The sequence below is a fragment of the Caloenas nicobarica genome, chromosome 4 (genome assembly GCF_036013445.1).
Source record: "Caloenas nicobarica isolate bCalNic1 chromosome 4, bCalNic1.hap1, whole genome shotgun sequence".
Taxonomy (NCBI): domain Eukaryota; kingdom Metazoa; phylum Chordata; class Aves; order Columbiformes; family Columbidae; genus Caloenas; species Caloenas nicobarica.
In genome coordinates, this window is record NC_088248.1 from 76,616,876 (window position 1) to 76,636,140 (window position 19,265).

The window sequence follows — 19,265 nt, forward strand, 5'->3', positions numbered from 1 at the left end:
AGGTGACAAACGTGGCCTGCCCACCCTCTCAGCTCGCCAGCACCCGTCCCCAGGAGCTCGCTGCATCCCCACCTGTTTATGGTCCTTGTGTAGCACTGAGCCCTTTGCCACACCTCACTTCAGCACAACGGTGCTTTCAGCCTTCCCAAAGCTACTCCTGGGCACCGAGCATGGACCCGGGAGCTGTTCCTGGGAATAGGCCCTCATGGACTGGAGAAAAATCTGCCACACACAGCGAGACCATGGGCTCAGGGGACCCCGCAGCTCCCAGGTGTTTTTCTTTGATGGGTGCACAACCACTTCTTACCAATTTTGTGTCCATTCTTGGTACCTCCTGCCTGTCCAGGCTGGATCCATCTTGGCTAGGAACACACCCTCACTCTCCAGTCATCTTGCAAGGAGATCTCCAAGTGTTTAGGACAATCAACCCACACATGCAATCCTTCAGCACAGACTGAGACTTCCAAAGGGAGAGATATTTACCACATGCCCCACTCTCCTCCCACCCCAAGCTGCTTCTTGTTGCCAAGGCCTTAGTCCTTGCACATCAGTCTGAGGATCTCTGTACCTGGCTCCTTTTGAAGGTCCCTTTTTGGACCTTACTATGAAGACGGATGCAATCTACCACCCTTCTGCAGAAGAGGACAGTACAGCAAGCAGTCTGGACGCTCCTTTACCACCCCAGGGACTGGCACATCTCAAAGGTTCCCATTACAGAGTGTGGAGCAGCTCAGGTCCCAAAAATCTGACAGAACGTGAGGGAATGGCAGGAAGATGTGCTGAGGAGGTTCAGGTTGGACATTAGGAGAAGGTTCTTCCCCCAGAGGGTGCTGGACACTGGAACAGGCTCCCCGGGGAGGTGTCACAGCCCCAACCTGACAGTGTTCAAGAAGAGACTGGACAACGTCCTCAGACACACGGTGTGACCTGTGGGGTGTCCTGTGCAGGGACAGCAGTTGGACTCGATGATCCTGGTGGGTCCCTTCCAGCTCAGGACATTCTGTGATTCTACGCTCACAGGCTCAACTGCCTTCTGAAGGCAACACTGCAAAGACCTTTGTCCTCCTCTTCCTGATAGCCTATCTAGACATATATATATACACACATGGAAAAATATGAAGAGGGTCACCAGCACTGCTTCTAGAGCAGCTCATGCTTATGGAGGCCAGAACTGACCCTCTGCGTGGAAGGTGAATCCCACAGAACATGGCGATGCAGTGGCTGGAGGCAAAGAGCAAGTTTGCAGACTCTGGCAGCTCCCAGATGGTCCTGCCAGCCCTACCCTTCCCTCAATCTCTCCTCGCTTTCAAATCCAAAAAGCCCCTTTTCTGCAAAATTAGCTCCTCAGGGATCCTGATGGGCTAGAGGGAGCTGGAGAGTCACAGAACCACAGATTCTAGGTTCACAGAACCACTATGCAAGCCTGGGTCCTGTGGCAGGTAACAGTGAATTTACCCCTTGGAGAAGTCATCATTCCCAAGCTCCCACATGACACAAAATTGACTAGATTTTAGCCTCATCATCTCTCAAAGGGCAATTCTAGCCAGGTCTAGATGCTCTCAGTGCACCACATCAGATAAAAGGTTCTGTTATTTCTTATGCTTCCCCATTAAAGCATGAAGGAATCCCATTTTTGGCTCTCCAGACTCCTATGCGTAAGACAATGCTCATTCTTATATTCACCATTGAGATGCTCAAACGCCACAAGTGTTGGGGATTACAGAAGTGTCTCAGCTACAGGGATCCCCACCAGTGACCAGAGAAAAACGTACATCAGCTCTAGGAGAGAAGTCCAAGCAATGCTGGGAGCTAAAGGTTAAATGAAGGACACCGAATAGGCATGAAGTAGAAATATATAAACAGTATATTTCTTTTTTTATTTTGTTTTTAAATACAGAGTTTCCTTATACAATAAAGGAATTCCCTCTCCCTCCCCACCCCGAGCCCCAAGCAACTCTTATCAAAAGAAATCATTCACTGTAAAATCAACACTAGATAGAGGCATGCGCTTTAAGAGCAGATTTAGCAAGTGCTATATCTATAGGCCGTATCTCCCTAAACAGGAACATGTGCTTTCCCCTCACTTAAAATAGTTCCCTTGGCAATCTGTGACGGAAACCTCCCGGTTCACGCAATACAGAAGTATTTAAGCAGTTACATGCCATTTTGGAAAATGAACCCACCGCTGGTTTTCTGACGTGCTGCAGGTTGCCCCAGCCAAGTGGCTCCGCTATAGCATGGGATGGGGACACAGGGTTTGAGATCAGCCTGCTCTGCCTCAGGAAGGTTCCTTCTCTTAAATCACCTCCTCAGAGCTTGTCCTGCATTTACACTCCAAGGAAAGCAGGAGGGGAATAAGAGAATATTGAAGATACAGCTCCTTTCTCAGCTCGGGACAAGGGGAAGAGGGTTTGATTTGCACTAAAGTTCAGGATGTAGACTTTGGAGAAATAATTTTTGTCTTTAGTAAGACAACTTTTTTCTGGGTAAAATCTGTGTGGGAATGAGGTACAACTTCACATCAGTAAAGAGGACAGGGAGAACAGAGGGGCTAAACACTTCCAAAAATAACCAAGCACTGAGCCACCTTACTTATTAAATTAGAGTGGCTCCGCCAAACCTGAGACACTAAAATCCTGAAAGGGTCAATAAGCTTCTTGCTTTCCAGCAGCTGCCAAGCTTTGCAGCTAAATCTCACTTCCCACCATGGGAATTGACCCACCTAGACCTGCAGGGTGCTTCAGATCACAGCCCAGCATCTGTCAAGGATGGACACAGGGGTGCACATCCCAGCAGCCACAGCTTCCAGCCACTGGCACTTAGAACCTCGTTACACTTTGGCATCAGAAGCCTTGGAGACAGGAGGGAGCTGCTAACACCTGGGCAAAGGATGCTTTGCAATAAAGATGTGAATCACTTACACAGGCTGGGACCCTGCTGATGATGCAGCTTGAAGTCAGCAGCACTGATCCCAAAATTGAGAAGTTGAGAAATGTGTGATGCTACAGATGTAAGATGTAAGTAACAGAAAGGCGGTAAATGTATCTCCCAAGGTGAGCAGTTCACAGAGAGGAGGGTACACTTCATGAGCTTGGTCATAGAACCATTTTGGTTGTAAAAGACCCTCAAGATCGAGCCCAACCATAACCCAGCCCTGGCACTGCCCCATGTCCCTGAGAACCTCATCTCTGTGTATTTTAAACCCCTCCAGGGATGGTGACTCCAGCACTGCCCTGGGCAGCCTGTTCCAATGCCCCACAGCCCTTTGGGGAAGAAATTGTTCCCCAGATCCAACCTCAGCCTCCCCTGGCGCCACTTGAGGCCGTTTCCTCTGGTCCTGGCGCTTGTTCCTGGGGAGCAGAGTCACATCACTCAAATGTCAATCTGAAAAGAGATCACCTGCACAACTGGAGATGCCATCGCTCACCGCACCAAGGGCTGCACCTTCTCCAGCCTCGCCTGGCGGAGACCAGCACAGCTGCACTATCCTGCCATGGCTCGTACAGACACTTGCCAGAAACCATCTATGTCATCCAGTCATGAGAAACTTGACTAAACTCGATGCCTGCAAAAAGTGTGCTGAGACACCGATTGTTGCTGATAGGCAGAGCTAGAACTGATATCAGCCCTTCAGCAAGACTCCCAAGCACTGAAACTGATACTCCAGCTGTTGAATTTGATATGCTGATTTTCTGGAAAACACTGATCGCATAACAAAGACTTTACTGCCAAAGAACACTTTTTTTTTTAAATGATAAGAGCAAAAACCCAGTATATCTCAGGTCAAGAATGAGAGAATTTAATTGCGACCTTTTTTTTCCCCCCCCAGCTCTTTGCCATTTTGTTCCCACCTACAACTAAATGGGGGATACTGATAGCTTCTGCAGCAGCAGGAATTTGTCACATGGATGACCAACTGAGATGACACATGCATCTTGTTCTTCTGCTCCAAGAGCAGCCTTCAGCTCTCCAAGCAATAGCTCCTTGCAGCACAGATGCGGATGGGGAGCAGAAGGCAGCATCTCCCCCAGGACAGGCTCTTAATATTTAATGCAACATCAGAACAGTGCCAAGCGATCCAAGCTCACGCAGAGTTTTCTACAAGGGAAAGAGACAGACGCAGCCAAGGATTGTCTTTGTTTGAAAGGAAAACACACAAAAAGCTGAAGGGGAAAGTGCTAATTTGTATTGCTAAAGCATGTACTCCAGCAACTCCCTCGTCTGTCTGCTCTTTACACAATATTGATGGTTTGCTCTTCGCAACCAGATCTGCAGCCAGTAATGTAATGGACAGGGTTTGGTACTTAAATGCCTTAATTAGATATGAAAACAATTAGAGAAGACTATTCTAACATCCACAGGCCTCTGCGCAGATAGAAAATGGGGCAAACGCATCCCATCACGTCTATTTAAGTTGTTTTGGGAGCTTGACAGATGAGAGGACAACAGCCCAACTGGAACACTGCGCCATAAAGTGATCATTTAAAGAGATGCAGAAGACAGTGCAACTGCAGGACAATTAGGAATCTTTCATAATTGCCTGTTATGGCAAAGCGATCCCCAAGGGATCTGCTGCTCAGACACAGGCTTGAGTTCTCCGGAGAAAAATATCCACTGGGTACTTGGGCAGCATTTCCACAGAGGGGACGGCAGAGCCAGCTTCCAGAAAAGTGCTGGGGAAGATGAGTTCTAGGTTAGGAGATGAGAGAAAATGCTTTGCACAGAAGTTTTGGGGGGACAGACACAAGAGATGAGCTTGAGCCAACCCCAGTTCTGCCTGTTAACCTTCCAGGCAGGTAGAAACACTACAAAGGGAACACACAAACACAACGAATGAGGAAAAAAAAAGAAGCTTGATCAAGGAGTAACGTGAATGTGTGAACAGATAGTGTAGATACACGCTTAGTGGGACACCGGCTGAAAAAGGTAGGGTGCTTTTGGTGATGTGGCATGTCTCATCAGGTCCCTTTTTTGTTCCCTTCCCTCCCCTCCCACCCCCCAAGTGTTCTCCAGCTCTGTCCACCTTTGGCCAACTTCACGTTCCTTCAAAGGGTGTCCACAGAACACAGTCCAGCAGCAGTTTCTAGAGCAGCCAAGTACAATATGCAGAAGTTCACATATAGTTTGTCTTTTGGTGCAGCTGGAGACGTGGACTTTCTGGGGAGAATCATTTGACCTACAGTATATGAAAAGGCAACCATTTACCATATTTGTTTTCAGAGCATCTCAGCTCACGCAGGTCGTCAGGAAGCGTGTATCACATCCCATGGTCATTGTGCTCATCTTGAGGCATTTCACCAGATGGCAGCCTTGGAGCAAACCAGTTGAATTCATTTACTCCATCCCCATCCTCTCAGAGCAAACCAGCTGAATTCATTTACATCCTCTCTCAGCAACACAGTGATGCATATCTAAGTAGAGCTTGACATTGACTAATAGCCTCACATCTTGACACCAGAGAATTTGGGGATTGTTGTTAGTGAAGTCGTCAGATTTGCTTCCTAAGCAATCCAGAAAGTGCTATGCTGCCCGTTCAGCAGTTCATGTTTTCACCAACTTGCCTTAATTTACATGGAGAAACACACCTATTTCCACACATAGCATGTCAACAATATTTTTGAAGGCAACAAAATAAGTATCAGGCCAATAAAACTATTCAGGTATAAATCCAATTTTAATTATCAAGCTAACTTCTAGCTCCTACATTCAATGCAAGGATCAAAAACTACAAGTTTGGGAGCAGGAGTTTATTCTGTCTCTGGTTTCTGATCGTTTTGGCAGCTGTCAGAAGTTAACTTCCAAAATCCACTTCTTTCAGAAGCTTTTTACTACCTTGTGGTTCCAGGTGAACATCACGGACTCTCTTAATAGCTATCAACATATTGCAAACACAGTTCTTTGGCAAAAGTTACACATAGCATTGTGCGTATATAAAGAGCTTATAATAAAACTTCTTTTACATTCTAATTGTCTTAAACCTTCACAGAAGTATTAAAGTGCTCAATCAACTCTGAACAAACTCTCCTTCCCTAGTTAGCCTACTTCCTGGAAACGCCTGCACTTAAGTCAGCAAAACCAGAAGCAAACAAGAAGAGAAAAGATACTTGCATGAAAAAAAAAAAATCCTCTGCAGGATCATCACAACCCCTCATAAGCCAAGAGGCCTCGCGTCTCACATCTCACTTCTACACACGTATTAAGACAAGGGTCCAAATGTTCAACCAGTGTAAGACAACACAACTTCTTTTCCCGAGTTGTGCTGATTTCCTATCACTTAATTCTTTGGCCCCTGATTTCTGTGGAAAGAAAATCCTGCAGAACAGAATCCTATCGATGCTACAACGAAAACGTGAAGACTGAAGTCATAATGGTAAAGCAACAGTAATAAAAAGATATAAACAGGAGTTGTGATGGATATTTAAGCCCTTAGTTATCTGGATTTCAAATGACGTCAGCAACATTTGGCACTATCTAAAACTGATGCTTTCAAAGAGGCTTTAAATTAAGGACATTTTTGGTCGTAAATGAGGGGATGGAGGGTACATCTCAAAACTATTTCCTCTGGCAAGACCTGCATGCCAGTTTGCCCCACCATGCTCTGTGCTGGAGGGACTTTCACCCAGGGCCTCTGCTCTTCCTCAAAAAGGACCAGAGCCACATTCCCTGGGGCACATCCTCTCCTTCCTCCAGCCACAGCATCCACAATAGGATTCAAACCAGCCCACAGGGTCACTTTGTCCTGCCAAGAGCTGAGACACCAGAAATGCAACCCCAGGACATGCGCGTTTAATAGTCACAGGATGGTTTGGGTTGGAAGGGATCTTCAAGCTAATCTAGTTCCAACCCCTTCCATGGGCAGGGACACCTTCCACCAGACCAGGTTGCTCAAATCCACATCCAGCCTGGTCTTGAACACTTCCAGGGATGGGGCATCCACAGCTTCTCTGGGCAGCCTGTGCCTCACCACCCTCATGGAGAAGAATTTTTTCCTTATATCTCATCTAAATCTCCCCTTCTTAGCTCACTCAACCACAGGATGCTGCTTTTCATTCTAGTTGTGGTTAAATCTTTTGACATCTGTGGGAAAAGCTCATTATTTAAGCATCACCAGGCCTTTCACTCCCTGTCTTCCAGCAGGTACTGAACCGTTTGCTGTCACCTGCTCTTTTTCTGTTGACTGAAGATCAGACATACTTTTACCACCTCTGCCTTGACGCTGCCCCGAAATCTTGTTGACTGTTTGCCCCGTTTCAACATGTAGACCTTAGTAATGGCTATTAGTGATCTCACCACAGAAATGACTCAAATGCTAGGAAATATTGACAAAGGCACGTATTGACACCTGCTGTCACGCCGCTTATCAGACATGGCGTGAGTTACCCCTGCTGCCTCCAAGACTGACTGAGGGCCCAACGAGTGGCATTTACCTGCTTTGATGTCCTGGGGTGGTCAATCCTGACTCTGAGACTTCCCAGCAGTCCTACAGGAGCTGGTTGGTGCAACACGATGGTCACGCGATGCTGTTTTGCTTGCTAAGCTGAGGGCTTTGTCCTGCGATTGCCCTGGGAGATATTGGCCACGTTCTTGGGAACGCTCTTACTGCTCTCCCCCATCAAGTATCAATATAGAGACGAAGGGCTTCATTAGAAAACAAAAATTTAGTTTCTTCCCACGTTTTAAAGCTGTAGGCAGCTATATTAAGATGAAACGTCTTCTGATATTTAGTGCAAATACACCAAATCTTCAGTGGCTTGAGTGTGGCTTTGTTTTAGCATAGGAGAATTTTATCCAATGCCTTCCTCCCTTATTAAAGGGTTGGTCTTCCTCATCATGCAGAAGACAATTCATAGTAGGGCATACACTGATAAAAACTCTGCACCACTTACTGGGTAAGCAATTGGTAAGAAACACTTCCCTGTGTCAATAATACATTCGCATTTCCTTTTATATTCCCTTTCTTCCCTCATTTCTACTCTTTTGAAAGTTAATTATCTTCACAGTCTACATTTTTTTTTAACACTTTACCTGTGATCTGTAGTGTGCAAAGGGCAAGCACTGAGCTAAAGGGCAGCTTGTTTCACAGTACTCCAAATAAGAAAACTGGCCATAGTACAAGCAAAATTAAATAAACTGAAATATAAAAAGACAGCAGAAGTTAGATTCATCCAGAAATATAATATAATGTCTGTGAGTGGGGGAAACTTGAGATTAGCTACAAAACAGAAACAATGAAATGACCAACAAATATTGATTAGGCGAAAGAGGAAAACTTTCATTGCATGCTGTACATTAAAATTAAATGCAAAATTCACACGTTGGAGCATCAAGACAGAATGAAGAGTGTCACAAGCCATGGGAAGACGACAGCAAACACATGAACAAAACCAGTAACTGAGCAGCTTCAAAAGGAAAAAAAGTGACCATATCTCAAATGAGAAAAAGCAGCACTGAAGCAGCAAACAAGTATATGGTCAAGACATCACAGGTAACACTGACTGCACAAAACACTTTTGATATTTTGAAAGAATCAGGCCTATTTGTAGATCTATGCAAAATATATACAGAAATCCATATGTATATATGTACACATAGGCACTACTGTACATATGTATAAGCAATCGTTAACACAACTGCCCTTTGACGAGTTTCAGTATCTGACTCTGGGTGCAAGCAAGAATATTGGAGTTGTGCAAAAATACACTTTTGTGTTTGATTACCAAGTAGTAACAGTAGAAAGATCCAAAATCATTCCCAAATTGCTTAGACCCAGATGCAGTTTCATCAACATCACCATGCGAGCCCAACCTCTGAACATTTCCAGCTCATTTGTAGGAATTAAATATTCATCCAAAGCTGTGGATTGTATCAGTACAATTTATATCTGTTTCCAACCCTGCTAATCTGAAGAGGTGGCCAGAAATCTCTCCTGACAGTGGTTTAGTGTAAGGCCATCCCACCCAAAATACCAATTTGGGAACACTGGATGAATGGGAAATTGAATTCAAAGGCCAGAACAGGACTGTCATTCTGTAAAAGAAGGGCCAGTTGCTGTCCTTATAGTGTTCTGAAAGAAAAGGACGTGGTGCATTAAAAAAAAAAAAAAAAAAAAAGAGAGAGAGATTCCCCCCACCCCTCAAACAAGGGAACACATGACAACTCTGAGAACGCATGCTCCAACCCTTTGGACACGCTGATCTTTGGGGTTTCCAGTTTTGGGATGTGGAAAGTAGCATTTTCCATAAAGCTTGCTTGCCTCGCAGCTCCAAAGAGCTTCGGCCTCTCAAGTCCAAGGCTGTTTTGGTCTGTCACCTCAACGCTCAAGTGGTCTTGGATGTGTGCGCATTGCCAATGCCATATTAGAGCAGAAAGAAAGTGGTGAAAGAAAGATCTGCAGATAGATTGTTCTATGCCTCGGCAAAGCCGCCTTCCCACTCCGAAAGAGCCGTCCTCGCTGCTCCATGTGCGGAGGACCCCAGTTAATACTCTGCATCCATAGCATCCAAGTACTTGGCCTCGATGATCCTAGGGAGCAGGTTATACCTAAAATTGAACCAGAGAGCGCACATTAGTACTTGTTTTTATTTACAAAACCTTTTGCATGTCCCAAGACCCTCAGTTGAGTTTGTCCATGCGTACAACAGATTCGCCCAGCTGAAGGGCAGATGAAATGGGGGAAAGGAAAACCAACCAATCCTGCAAGCAAATGCAGCACTTATAGAAATAATAATAGAAATAATAATGCGGGTCTCATCCTGGAAGAAGCCTCCTCATTTCAGTTGAAGAGGAAAGAGAACATACTCATCCTCACAGGAAAAAAGTCACTTACCCAGAGCACTGTCTCACCACAATGCCTTAAAAGCACCAAAAATAGACTGTCTCACCTGACCCACACATATGGTCCTGGTTTGTGCTGGGGAGGCAGGCAAGAGCTTCCTGCTGCCTCCAGTTTGTTAGTGGATGGGTTACTTTGCCAAGAATCACTTCTAATTTCTGCTTTCTTCACCACTTTCCCAACACACGAACCCCACCTGATACAGCCTTACGCTCATTACAACACTGTCAACACCAGACATTGAGAGCTGACCGGAGAAACCCTGCTCTAAATTCACAGGGCTCACTCAAAGTCCTGCACATGAGGGTTATTTGCCTTGCACTTCAGTTCTCCAAGTACCCCAGGTCACTTCTTTCAGCTCTCACCACAAAGAAGTTTTAATAGACAATCCAGACGCTTTGGTCTTTAGAGAAGCACCAAATATATCAGCTGCTGGCAAGACTTTATCCCCACCTGCTGTCTGAATTCTCCACTGGATCGTGAAGACAGTGATTCCCTTACTTATTTGAATTTCTTTTTCTATTACTATTTGCTTCTTTGCAAGAACATCCTCATGAATTAACTTATTTGGGCGAGAAAGGCACGGCACTGTAATATGCTATGTAGTTTCTCCTGGTAAATCCTATTGCATATTAAGTTTGACACTTTTCCTTGCTTAACAAGGAAGCTGTTCTTCAGCTGTTAAAATAAGACACAAAGCACTAGAAAACCAGTTTAAGACTTGGAAGGGCCTTTTCAATAGCTATGCAAGAGAACTGAAACAGCACTACTGAGAAGCACCAGAATCTGCTTAAACAGACCTGCCATGAAATAAAATGCTTGAGAGCTGTGGGAGCACAGATAAGCATCACAGAAAACTTGGAAAGAAGATTCCTCCTCTGAGCAACAAAAAAGCTAGTCATCCCAAAGTTTTGAATCAAAGCCAGGAGCCGGGGATACCCAAAGAGATCACATTTTGTCCCAACAGGCTGTTCTTCAGTGCAATCATGAGAAGCCATTTAAATCTATTAGCTTTCACGTTAACGCTGCACCAGTGAAAAAAGACGGTCCCTCACGACTGACAATGCAAATCATGCGTCTAATGCAGTCAGACAGATGGAAATGTGGCTCGGAGACAGACAAGTAACATGGCTGGTTTTCTGGATGGGATACTGAGCCATGACTCACTCATCTGGGTTTGATTCTTGAGTTTGACCCCTGGCTACTCTCCCATCTCCTCTTCCTCCCTTCACTACTTTAAAAATAAAAAAAAAAAAGATATTTCATTTCTTCTACTCTGTCTCATCTATTTAGAGAGCCAAACCTCTGTAAAAAAGTCATTGTTAACTCCAGAGCTCATGCATCATGGTGCTGCCTTCTCAGCTGGACCCCCCGAAACGACACAAAGACAAAAGATGTCAGAGAAAGGAAAATCAAGAGCAAATTTCTGTATTGTGCCAGGTAGCACCATGTTCCCCTTAGCAGCAGGGTTGGTTATCCAGCTACTAGAAAAATCTGCTCCAAAATGCGAAATGAGTTAGCAGAGCTAGTATAAGATGACAGTATCTTATTTACTCAAAAGAAGATATTTGCAGCACTAAATTAGCTCTTATTACAAAATCAGGTTCTTTGACATCACTATCCCCACATTAATTTTGCTTATTCCACTCTGCCCAATATTTGAATGTTGGGCAGGGGACCCCACATTTTCTTTTCTGTACTGAGCTGCTCTGTGTGGGGACTTGCAATTCCCACAAGAGTCAATCATCCAGCACTGCACACAGTTGAAATATTCACCAGCCACTTAACCAGTCACCCAAAGTGATGCCCGTGTGAAAGGTGGGTGAGAGACTCTCACCGTAGGAACAATAATTCCAGTGTTTTCCAAGAATTTGTTTATGTTTAAAAATTCAGTCCAAATAGCTTTAACCTGATCCTGTTGAAATCCATGGTAGTTTTGACATTTGCTTTTGTTTTAGAAAGAACTGGACCCGTCTTTATCACCCAAGGAAAACACCACAATAGCTGCCTTGGCAAATTATCACCTTGATAGCCCTGAACTTTGAGATCAGACAGAAAATCTCCGAGACTACAAGCTCAAAGGCAACCAGATATCGCTGGATACCACGCTGGCCTAAAAATAATCAAGTGGACTGGAAACAGATCTGTTCCTTCCAAGACCTTATTATGACTTCTCATTATAACCAAAGGATGGAGAGCATGAATGATTTAACCAGAGAATGATGGGTAGTCACTCTTAATGAACATTAAGGAATGAATTACTTAAATTTCTCAATGTCTCTCTCTCAAAACTGCAAGATATTGTTGGGTTCTTCTGATTTGAAGACAAAATTTAAGACTAAATGCAGCCAGTTTGACCTAAGGGATCATTTGCAACAGGACCCTGCAAGTGCAGGTCTGTAAGGTCACCACAGCACTGGTAAGAGATAAAGATTCCTCTTTGGAAAAGCTTCTAGCTCTGCTCTGAGCACATCCCTTAGGAAATCAAGTTGCATAGCAATAAGGATCATCATCAAATGCCTCAGGCATCTCATAAACCACAAAAGGAGACTTATTTACCTCTCTGCAAGCTGCAAGAAAAGCACCTGCCAGCCCAGAACCCTTTGCACAACATCCAGCATCAGTGAAACGACAGATTTCCTGTGCTATTCCTCCTCCAGGCTGAGCAGCTGGTGAAGAAAAGGTCACCATCACCCACTTCCAATATCTGGCTACTCAGGAAAGTACCAGATGCCCTTCTAGACCACTCAGACTTCCTGCAGTCCGAGTCTCAAGACAAAAGGCATTGGAGACAGGAGGAAAAAAAAAAAAGGCAGACACCCTTCATACCTGATGGGGATCATTCCTATCATGATGAGCGGGAAGATCATCTTCATGTAGGGCAACGGTGACATGCCGAAACCACAGAGGATGAGGAGCTGCAGGACCTGCAGGCCTGTGAAATAGTGGATCTTCCTCTGGGGCACTCTGCGGATGTAATGTGTGGGAGGATAAGCAGTCTGGGAAGAGAAGAATTACACATTAGATATGCAGTGACCTGGAATCGTGACTGCAGAATGTGTCACGGGCTTTTGAACACAAGGGTTTTTAGGAAGTCAACGTGCACAAATGGAGTCCATCAACATTAGAGTCCTTAATAGGTCCAACAGCTGAACACAGGTTTTGCAGGGTTAAAACAAGTGCCTTAAACCACAGCGTTGGCAGCAACACACAGCAGATGACTGGGCACTAGAAACCGGGAGAAGAAAAGACACACCACCCAGCTGAGATTGCCTTCGGGAGCATCTGGAGTGCAACAACAATATCTTGATAAGTACAGTAATGAGATTCCCCTGAGCAGGATTATCAGGGCTTTGCAGCAACACGTGAAGTGCCTGTGGGGGTGCAGGTAAGCAGATGCATTTGGGGGCTGTTACTGCTGGATGGTTTCTCCACTTGCAGCCTAGCTCCTCATTATTTTACAGCCTTCTGTCCTCTGCTGACCAGACTTGCCTCTGGTGGTCTCGCTTCTTGGCTGAACCCCAATAGGGGAAGACCAGGATCTGTGATTGCAGAGGTGTGGAAAGAGGCTGTACTCAGGCTGCAGTGATTTTCTATCCATTTTTGAGGAAAAAAAAAAAAGGGGGGGGGGAAGTGACATTAATAGGCTAAATATCACTCGTGGTTTCTTTTGACAGTTACTTGCTCATGTCTGAGCACAGGCTTTGACTCACTGTCTATACATCAATGAAGACTATGAGCGACTGTCTGCTGGCACCGATACAGACTCAATGGATTTCAAGTTGTGCCATGACTCATTAAAAGGTTTCCAGAAAAGGGAGATCTCCATATTTGAGAATACTTTTTTTAATTTTCCAAACCAAAGCCTGGAAAATTCCACACATAATTGGTACTAAAACCAGTAATATTCCACACACATCACTAACTATTCAATCCTCATTCAAAAATTGACATGACAAATGTAATCTTTACCCAGATTTCACAGTTTTAACCTCTGGGATGTAATATCAAAGATTGAGATAGATTAGCAGAGATGTAGAGCCAAATTTGGGGCTTATTAAGCCCTTGACCCTCATTTCATAAGAGAAGGTGAGCTGGAGACCTCTTATGACTCCCAGGTACCACATACACCACCAACCAACACCTCCTCAGCACTTGTAATGGAGCTGGCTTGAAAACAGATCTTCCAGGTTTGTTTTCATCCCACATCAGAAAGGTTTCAATAATGCAAATGATTTCGTTTTGAGTTTAAAATCCCCTCCCGTGGTGTTCCACATAAGTCAAAACGAAAGTGTAAAATACAGCAAAAAGTTACCTGTTCTGAAGCTTTGTTGGGGAAATCAAAGATCACCATTTACTGACATTATGCATGTGCTTTTTTATTTTTATTTTTTAATTTTAGAATGTGTCTACCCTGCAGCTGACAGACATCACGGTGGGTTTTTAAAACTTAAACACCCTAGATTCAGTGAGCAGCAGTTTGTGCCTTCTTTTTTTTTAAAGGCATTGCTTGAATGTATTTTTGTTCGCACTCTACATGGTTTAGGGGGTATCTTCACTGGCAGCAGGTATCCTGGCTCCATCCATGCACTCATTTTTACCTTCTGGAGATAGGGGCTCCAGAGCAATTCTTAGATTGAAAAGAGAATGACTACATTACTCTGAACAGGAAAACTCAAATGCTTTCGCAGCAGTGAAAAGCAGAAAGCACTTTATGTAGAATTTAAAGGACGGATGAAACGCCGTGCAATTCTATGAACAATTCAGCTGCCACCTTTGCTTTAACCCAACGATAACCACGCCACTTTTGTTGTTTCACACTGCATTATTCTCCAACTCATTTGTCTGCTTTAATGGAAAAGATTTCTCTTGCTCATGTCTCGGTGGCAGCCAGGCTCAAATAGAGACCAAGTTTCACTCCCTCTTTGCAGAGAAAGCAAAAGGGATATAAAGTGTGGGTTGGAGCTGGAAATCAGCCTCTTGAGAACATGAGTTTTGTGGGTAACACCGTTCCCAACACCAGCAGCTTTCTGTGTCAGCTCCTGGCACGTTTTGCTTCCAAGGTTGTAAATAAAATTTCATTTTCTGCTCCACCAGGCTGGCGTCCCAGTCCGCGTACCTGTTCTTTGAGCAGGAGAGCCACCCTTTCGAAGAGCTGGTTCCCATCTATGGAGGTCAAAGCAATGTAGAGGAAGAGCCCGTAGAGAACCGGCTTTGGGATCCACTGGAGAGGTAAAGGCAGGAGCAGGAGCGAGAGGCCAACCAAGAAATTTGCCACGAGACTCGTCAGCCGCGTCTCCTTCACGCTCACAATCCTTAAAGCGAGAAAACAGGGATTAAAGGAGTAGGATGACGTCCCAGTATTCATGTAAAGCTTACGGCTGGGGCTCCGTGCTCCGTGTAGGTGCAGGACACGTGCTGCTGGGGAAAGGGAAACTCGTCCCCGCGGCACTGAGATCAGCGGTTCTGGCCTGAGAAGGCAGAGCGAGCTCTGCTGGACCCGGGCCAGGCGCTTAATCCACAGCTCAAACCGAGCGGCTGGAAAAAAGCCAAATTCCCCTTCTGCAGAGCTCCACAGATCCCATCCTGAACTAAATTGCCCTCTAGACTAATTCTGTTTAGCACATCGAGAAGAAAAAAAAAAAAGCAAACCAGGCAAGAATCCTCTTTCTGGGCAGTAATCCTTTCCTCAATTTACCCAGTGCATATGCAGCTGGCTTTTATCCAAAAGAAAACTCATCGACTTCTACAGGAACTAATGAGCCTCTTGAAAAAAAATAAAAAAGTCTGCAGGCTCTCAACTACGAGTCAGCATTTTTGATGTATATGAGGATCTCCTTGTTTACATGGGAGGGAAAGCTGAGAGCACTACTCAGGGAGCTCGAAATTTAATTCTGCTGTGTATAACAGCAGTCACACTACAAATTGCCTATTACCATGCAAAACATGTAATTAATTAATGCAAATTTTCCAGAGTTGACAGACCACAGATTTTTTTTTTTCCTTAACGGAGGAAAAAAAGCCTGACAGGAAAGCATGCAGCAAATTTCAGAGCCTACTTGGGGGGGTGAGGAGAGGTTGCTTTGTTTTTACTTCATTTCAACTAGACCTGTGAGCATCTCCTAGTTTAAAAAAAAAAAATACCAGAAACGATAGGAGGAAAGAAAACTCTCATCTTTCAAGACTATTTATAATGGAGAAAAGGGTGATTCGTAACATAACTTTTTTGAGAAGATAAATTCACCAATTCAGTGGATAAGCTAATGAGTAAATCCCACTATAATCAAGACAAACTCTTGTCCATAGGCTGTTTCAGTGTCATCCAGTGGCCTCGTTCCCTGGATGTGAGACCTCCTATTCCAAATCAACCCTGTGCACAAAATACGCTGACTATTAACACAACGAACAGCCATGAGAGCTACCGAAACACATTTCCACATTTCTATGTGTTCTGTTGGGACTTCATAATCCCTTCTGTCCTAAAAAATGACTGCTTCCCAGTGAATTCTTTCAATATTAAGTTTTTGGGAGTCTGGCTTATAAGTAACATCGGGCTGAATTTCAAATCTGTTTATACATTCAAGAGCATAATGAGGCTGTGGGGATGAAGGAGCCTTGCACACGTGTATTTAGAGGGCAAGGGTAACAGCCTAAGGCTTGCTCTCAGGGTTTGGATCATGAGCAGTCATCAGACCTAAGGAACAACAGATCACAAACAGTACCCAAATCCTGAGGACACTCGAATTCTTTGGTGTATAATGGGGCAGATCATACATATTATCTAGGATTACCAAGAGAGAATGCACAGAACCACCACAGGAGATGTTAACCGCTAAGTAACTCACCCCCACGAACCCAGATAGGTTTAAAAAGCAAAAACCACATCTTTCCTCCTTCCAAGTAGATTTTTCTTTTTTTTCCAGATCCTCTTGCAAGTCTCCCACGTCAAGAGGTCCCTGCCAATGCCTAGAGAAGCTGAAGGAAAATGGGATCACAGAATCCCAGCCTGGTTGGGGTTGGAAGGGACCTCTGGAGATCATCCAGTCCAACCCACCTGCTAACGCAGGGTCACCAGAGCAGATCACACAGGGTCGTGTCCAGGCGGGTTTGAATGTCTCCAGAGGAGGAGACTCCACAACCTCTCTGGGCAGCCTGGTCCAGGCTCTGGCACCTCACAGGAAAGAAGTTTCTCCTCATATTCAGATGGACCCTCCTGTGTTTCAATCTGTGCCCATTGCCCCTCATCCTGTCGTTGGGCACCACTGAACAGAGTCTGGTCCATCCTCTTGACACCCACCCTGGAGATATTGATCAGCATAAATAAGATCCCCTCTCAATTTCTCCAGGCTGAACAGCCCCAGCTCTCTCAGTTTCTTCTCCTAAGAAAGATGCTCCAGAACGCTCATCATCTTTGTAGCCACTGCTGGACTCCCTCCAGTAATTTCTTGTCCTTCTTAAACTGGGGAGCCCAGAACTGGACACACAACTCCAGATGGTACCTCACCAGGGCAGAGCAGAAGGGGAGGAACAACCTCCCTTGACCTGCTGGCCACATTTTTCCTAATGCACTTCACTCTTACCTCCAGACTGTCCTTGCCAGATCCAGAAGAACTGGGACATCACCTGGATGGATATAGTTTGGCACCCTTTTCACTGCCTCCAGGTCTGTTTCACCACAAAACAGAAGTCATGGAGATTACAGAGCCAAGCAGCTCAAAGCACAACTGTGAGTGCTAATTCAGAGTAATTTGACAGTCCAACAAGGACTGGTCAGGTCGCTACCAGAACCACTACGAGCCTCTCAAGTGGCCCAGTAACGTAGGAGCGAAAGGATGCACTAGTTGATTTAGCCTCATCAAGCTACAGTGAGAGTTCTTTGGCTTCATTGTCAGGCAAGGTACAGAACTAGCATTTCTGTTATTTCAGGCAAAAATCAAACCCATTGGATCAAATCAAAACCTGCTGGGGATGCTCACGACCTGCGAGCAGTCTGAGCATGCACAAGCCTTCTAGGTTCCTGGGAAACAAAGTCAGGATCAAAATCAGATATAAAGCCACCACATTTCTACCAGATGCAAGTCTGCGAGTACAAGAAAAGCCCAGCAGCCCTTTGGTAATGGATTTTTGAAGTTCATGCAATTTTCTGCCTGTCATCTCTTGAGGATGCAGCAATCGCAGCACTGGAGAGTGTTTGATCACAAACAAGATCCACTGCAACTACTACTGCCAGCTCCTGCTGACGCCACTTATTAAAGTAGTTTGGAATTTCTTAGCAGAACACAGTTTAAATTGCTCATAATTGACCCAACTTGTGATCCTTAAAGCTGAAGTTCCCAGCCTCAGCTGGTCTCAGAAGACCAGCCTCGGTCTTCTGCCAGTTCTAGCACCTTTCTTATTTCCAAAGTAAGGATATCAAGAGCAGTCACTTCAAGTCAATAGAAGAAACCTTGTAATTTGTATGTGTTCAGAAACTTGTTTGGCCCTTGAGGAAGCAGTGCCAGAAAGCTTATGCTGCAATGAAGTAGCTAATGGAGATTAAAGAGCATAATCCAGGCTCGTTTCCCCAGGATCCTTTAAATATGGCTAGCACAGGATTAGGCAATCCCAACCCCCTCCATATGAGTAATAGAACCTGTTTGCAGATTGCCACATGGAACTCAAGTGGTTACTCTACAGGGGAGAAGAAAGTTTTACTTTCGTTGTGACAGATCTTTATTCTTGTTTACATCATCATCCTCACTTAGCGCTTTGATTCAAGTGCAGGAGAGGAGAATGCCAAGGGAGCCAGTGCTGAAAGAGCTTCTGATTTTCTATAATAAATTGAGCTTCAGGACATTTCTTTTTCAGCAGAGCTGGCTAAAGAAAAAAAAAAAAGAACATAGCTCAGAGCCTCCTGTTTATAGCTCAACATTTTGCAGAGAACAAAAAGCTTCCGTCTCAAAGGGAGTTCAAATAACGAAGCAAATCCTAGTTCCCTTCTTCGCTCCCAATATCCAGTTCACAGCACTCATTTACGTACCGATTTGCCTCCAGCAGAGGAAGAGCTGTGCCACGAGGGAAGACGCTTAGTGAGATCAGGGCATCCCTCAGCTCTTTCAGGATAATATCCAGAGCCATATCTAGGTGAGCATCACCAAATACTCTTTTAGGGGAGCTGGGTGAAGGAACAGAGGACAAGGGCAGAAAGTAGTCCTTAATTCAGGTAGGGAACCAGACTTTTGTCAAGGAGAAGCCAGAGTGCAGAATAAAGACAGTGGCAAAATGGGAAAAAAGCCACCAGGTATTAAAATTAACAACAGAAGACACAGGGGAGGCCTGGCACATGGGTTTCAAAGTGTAAATTATACATCTCACAAAAAAAATGGAGAGCAGAGATATCCCAGAGCAGATCATGGATGCCAGGAGCAAGGGCATTGACTAAAACTCTACGGAA

General features: G+C 44.8%; 1 protein-coding gene across 2 annotated transcripts in view; it reads right to left on the reverse strand.

Moving 5' to 3' along the window:
• Nucleotides 1–4,961: 4,961 nt before the first annotated feature.
• Nucleotides 4,962–19,265, reverse strand: part of SLC4A11 (solute carrier family 4 member 11) — a 96,264-nt gene continuing 81,960 nt past the window's right edge. For both annotated transcript variants that reach the window (XM_065633643.1, XM_065633642.1), the window contains 3 exons: nt 14,952–15,147; nt 12,662–12,831; nt 4,962–9,540 (listed from right to left, as the gene is read on the reverse strand). In XM_065633643.1, coding sequence (XP_065489715.1) covers nt 9,477–9,540; nt 12,662–12,831; nt 14,952–15,147 — 430 coding nt within the window. In that variant the 3' untranslated portion in view covers nt 4,962–9,476. The remainder of the gene's footprint in view (nt 9,541–12,661; nt 12,832–14,951; nt 15,148–19,265) is intronic.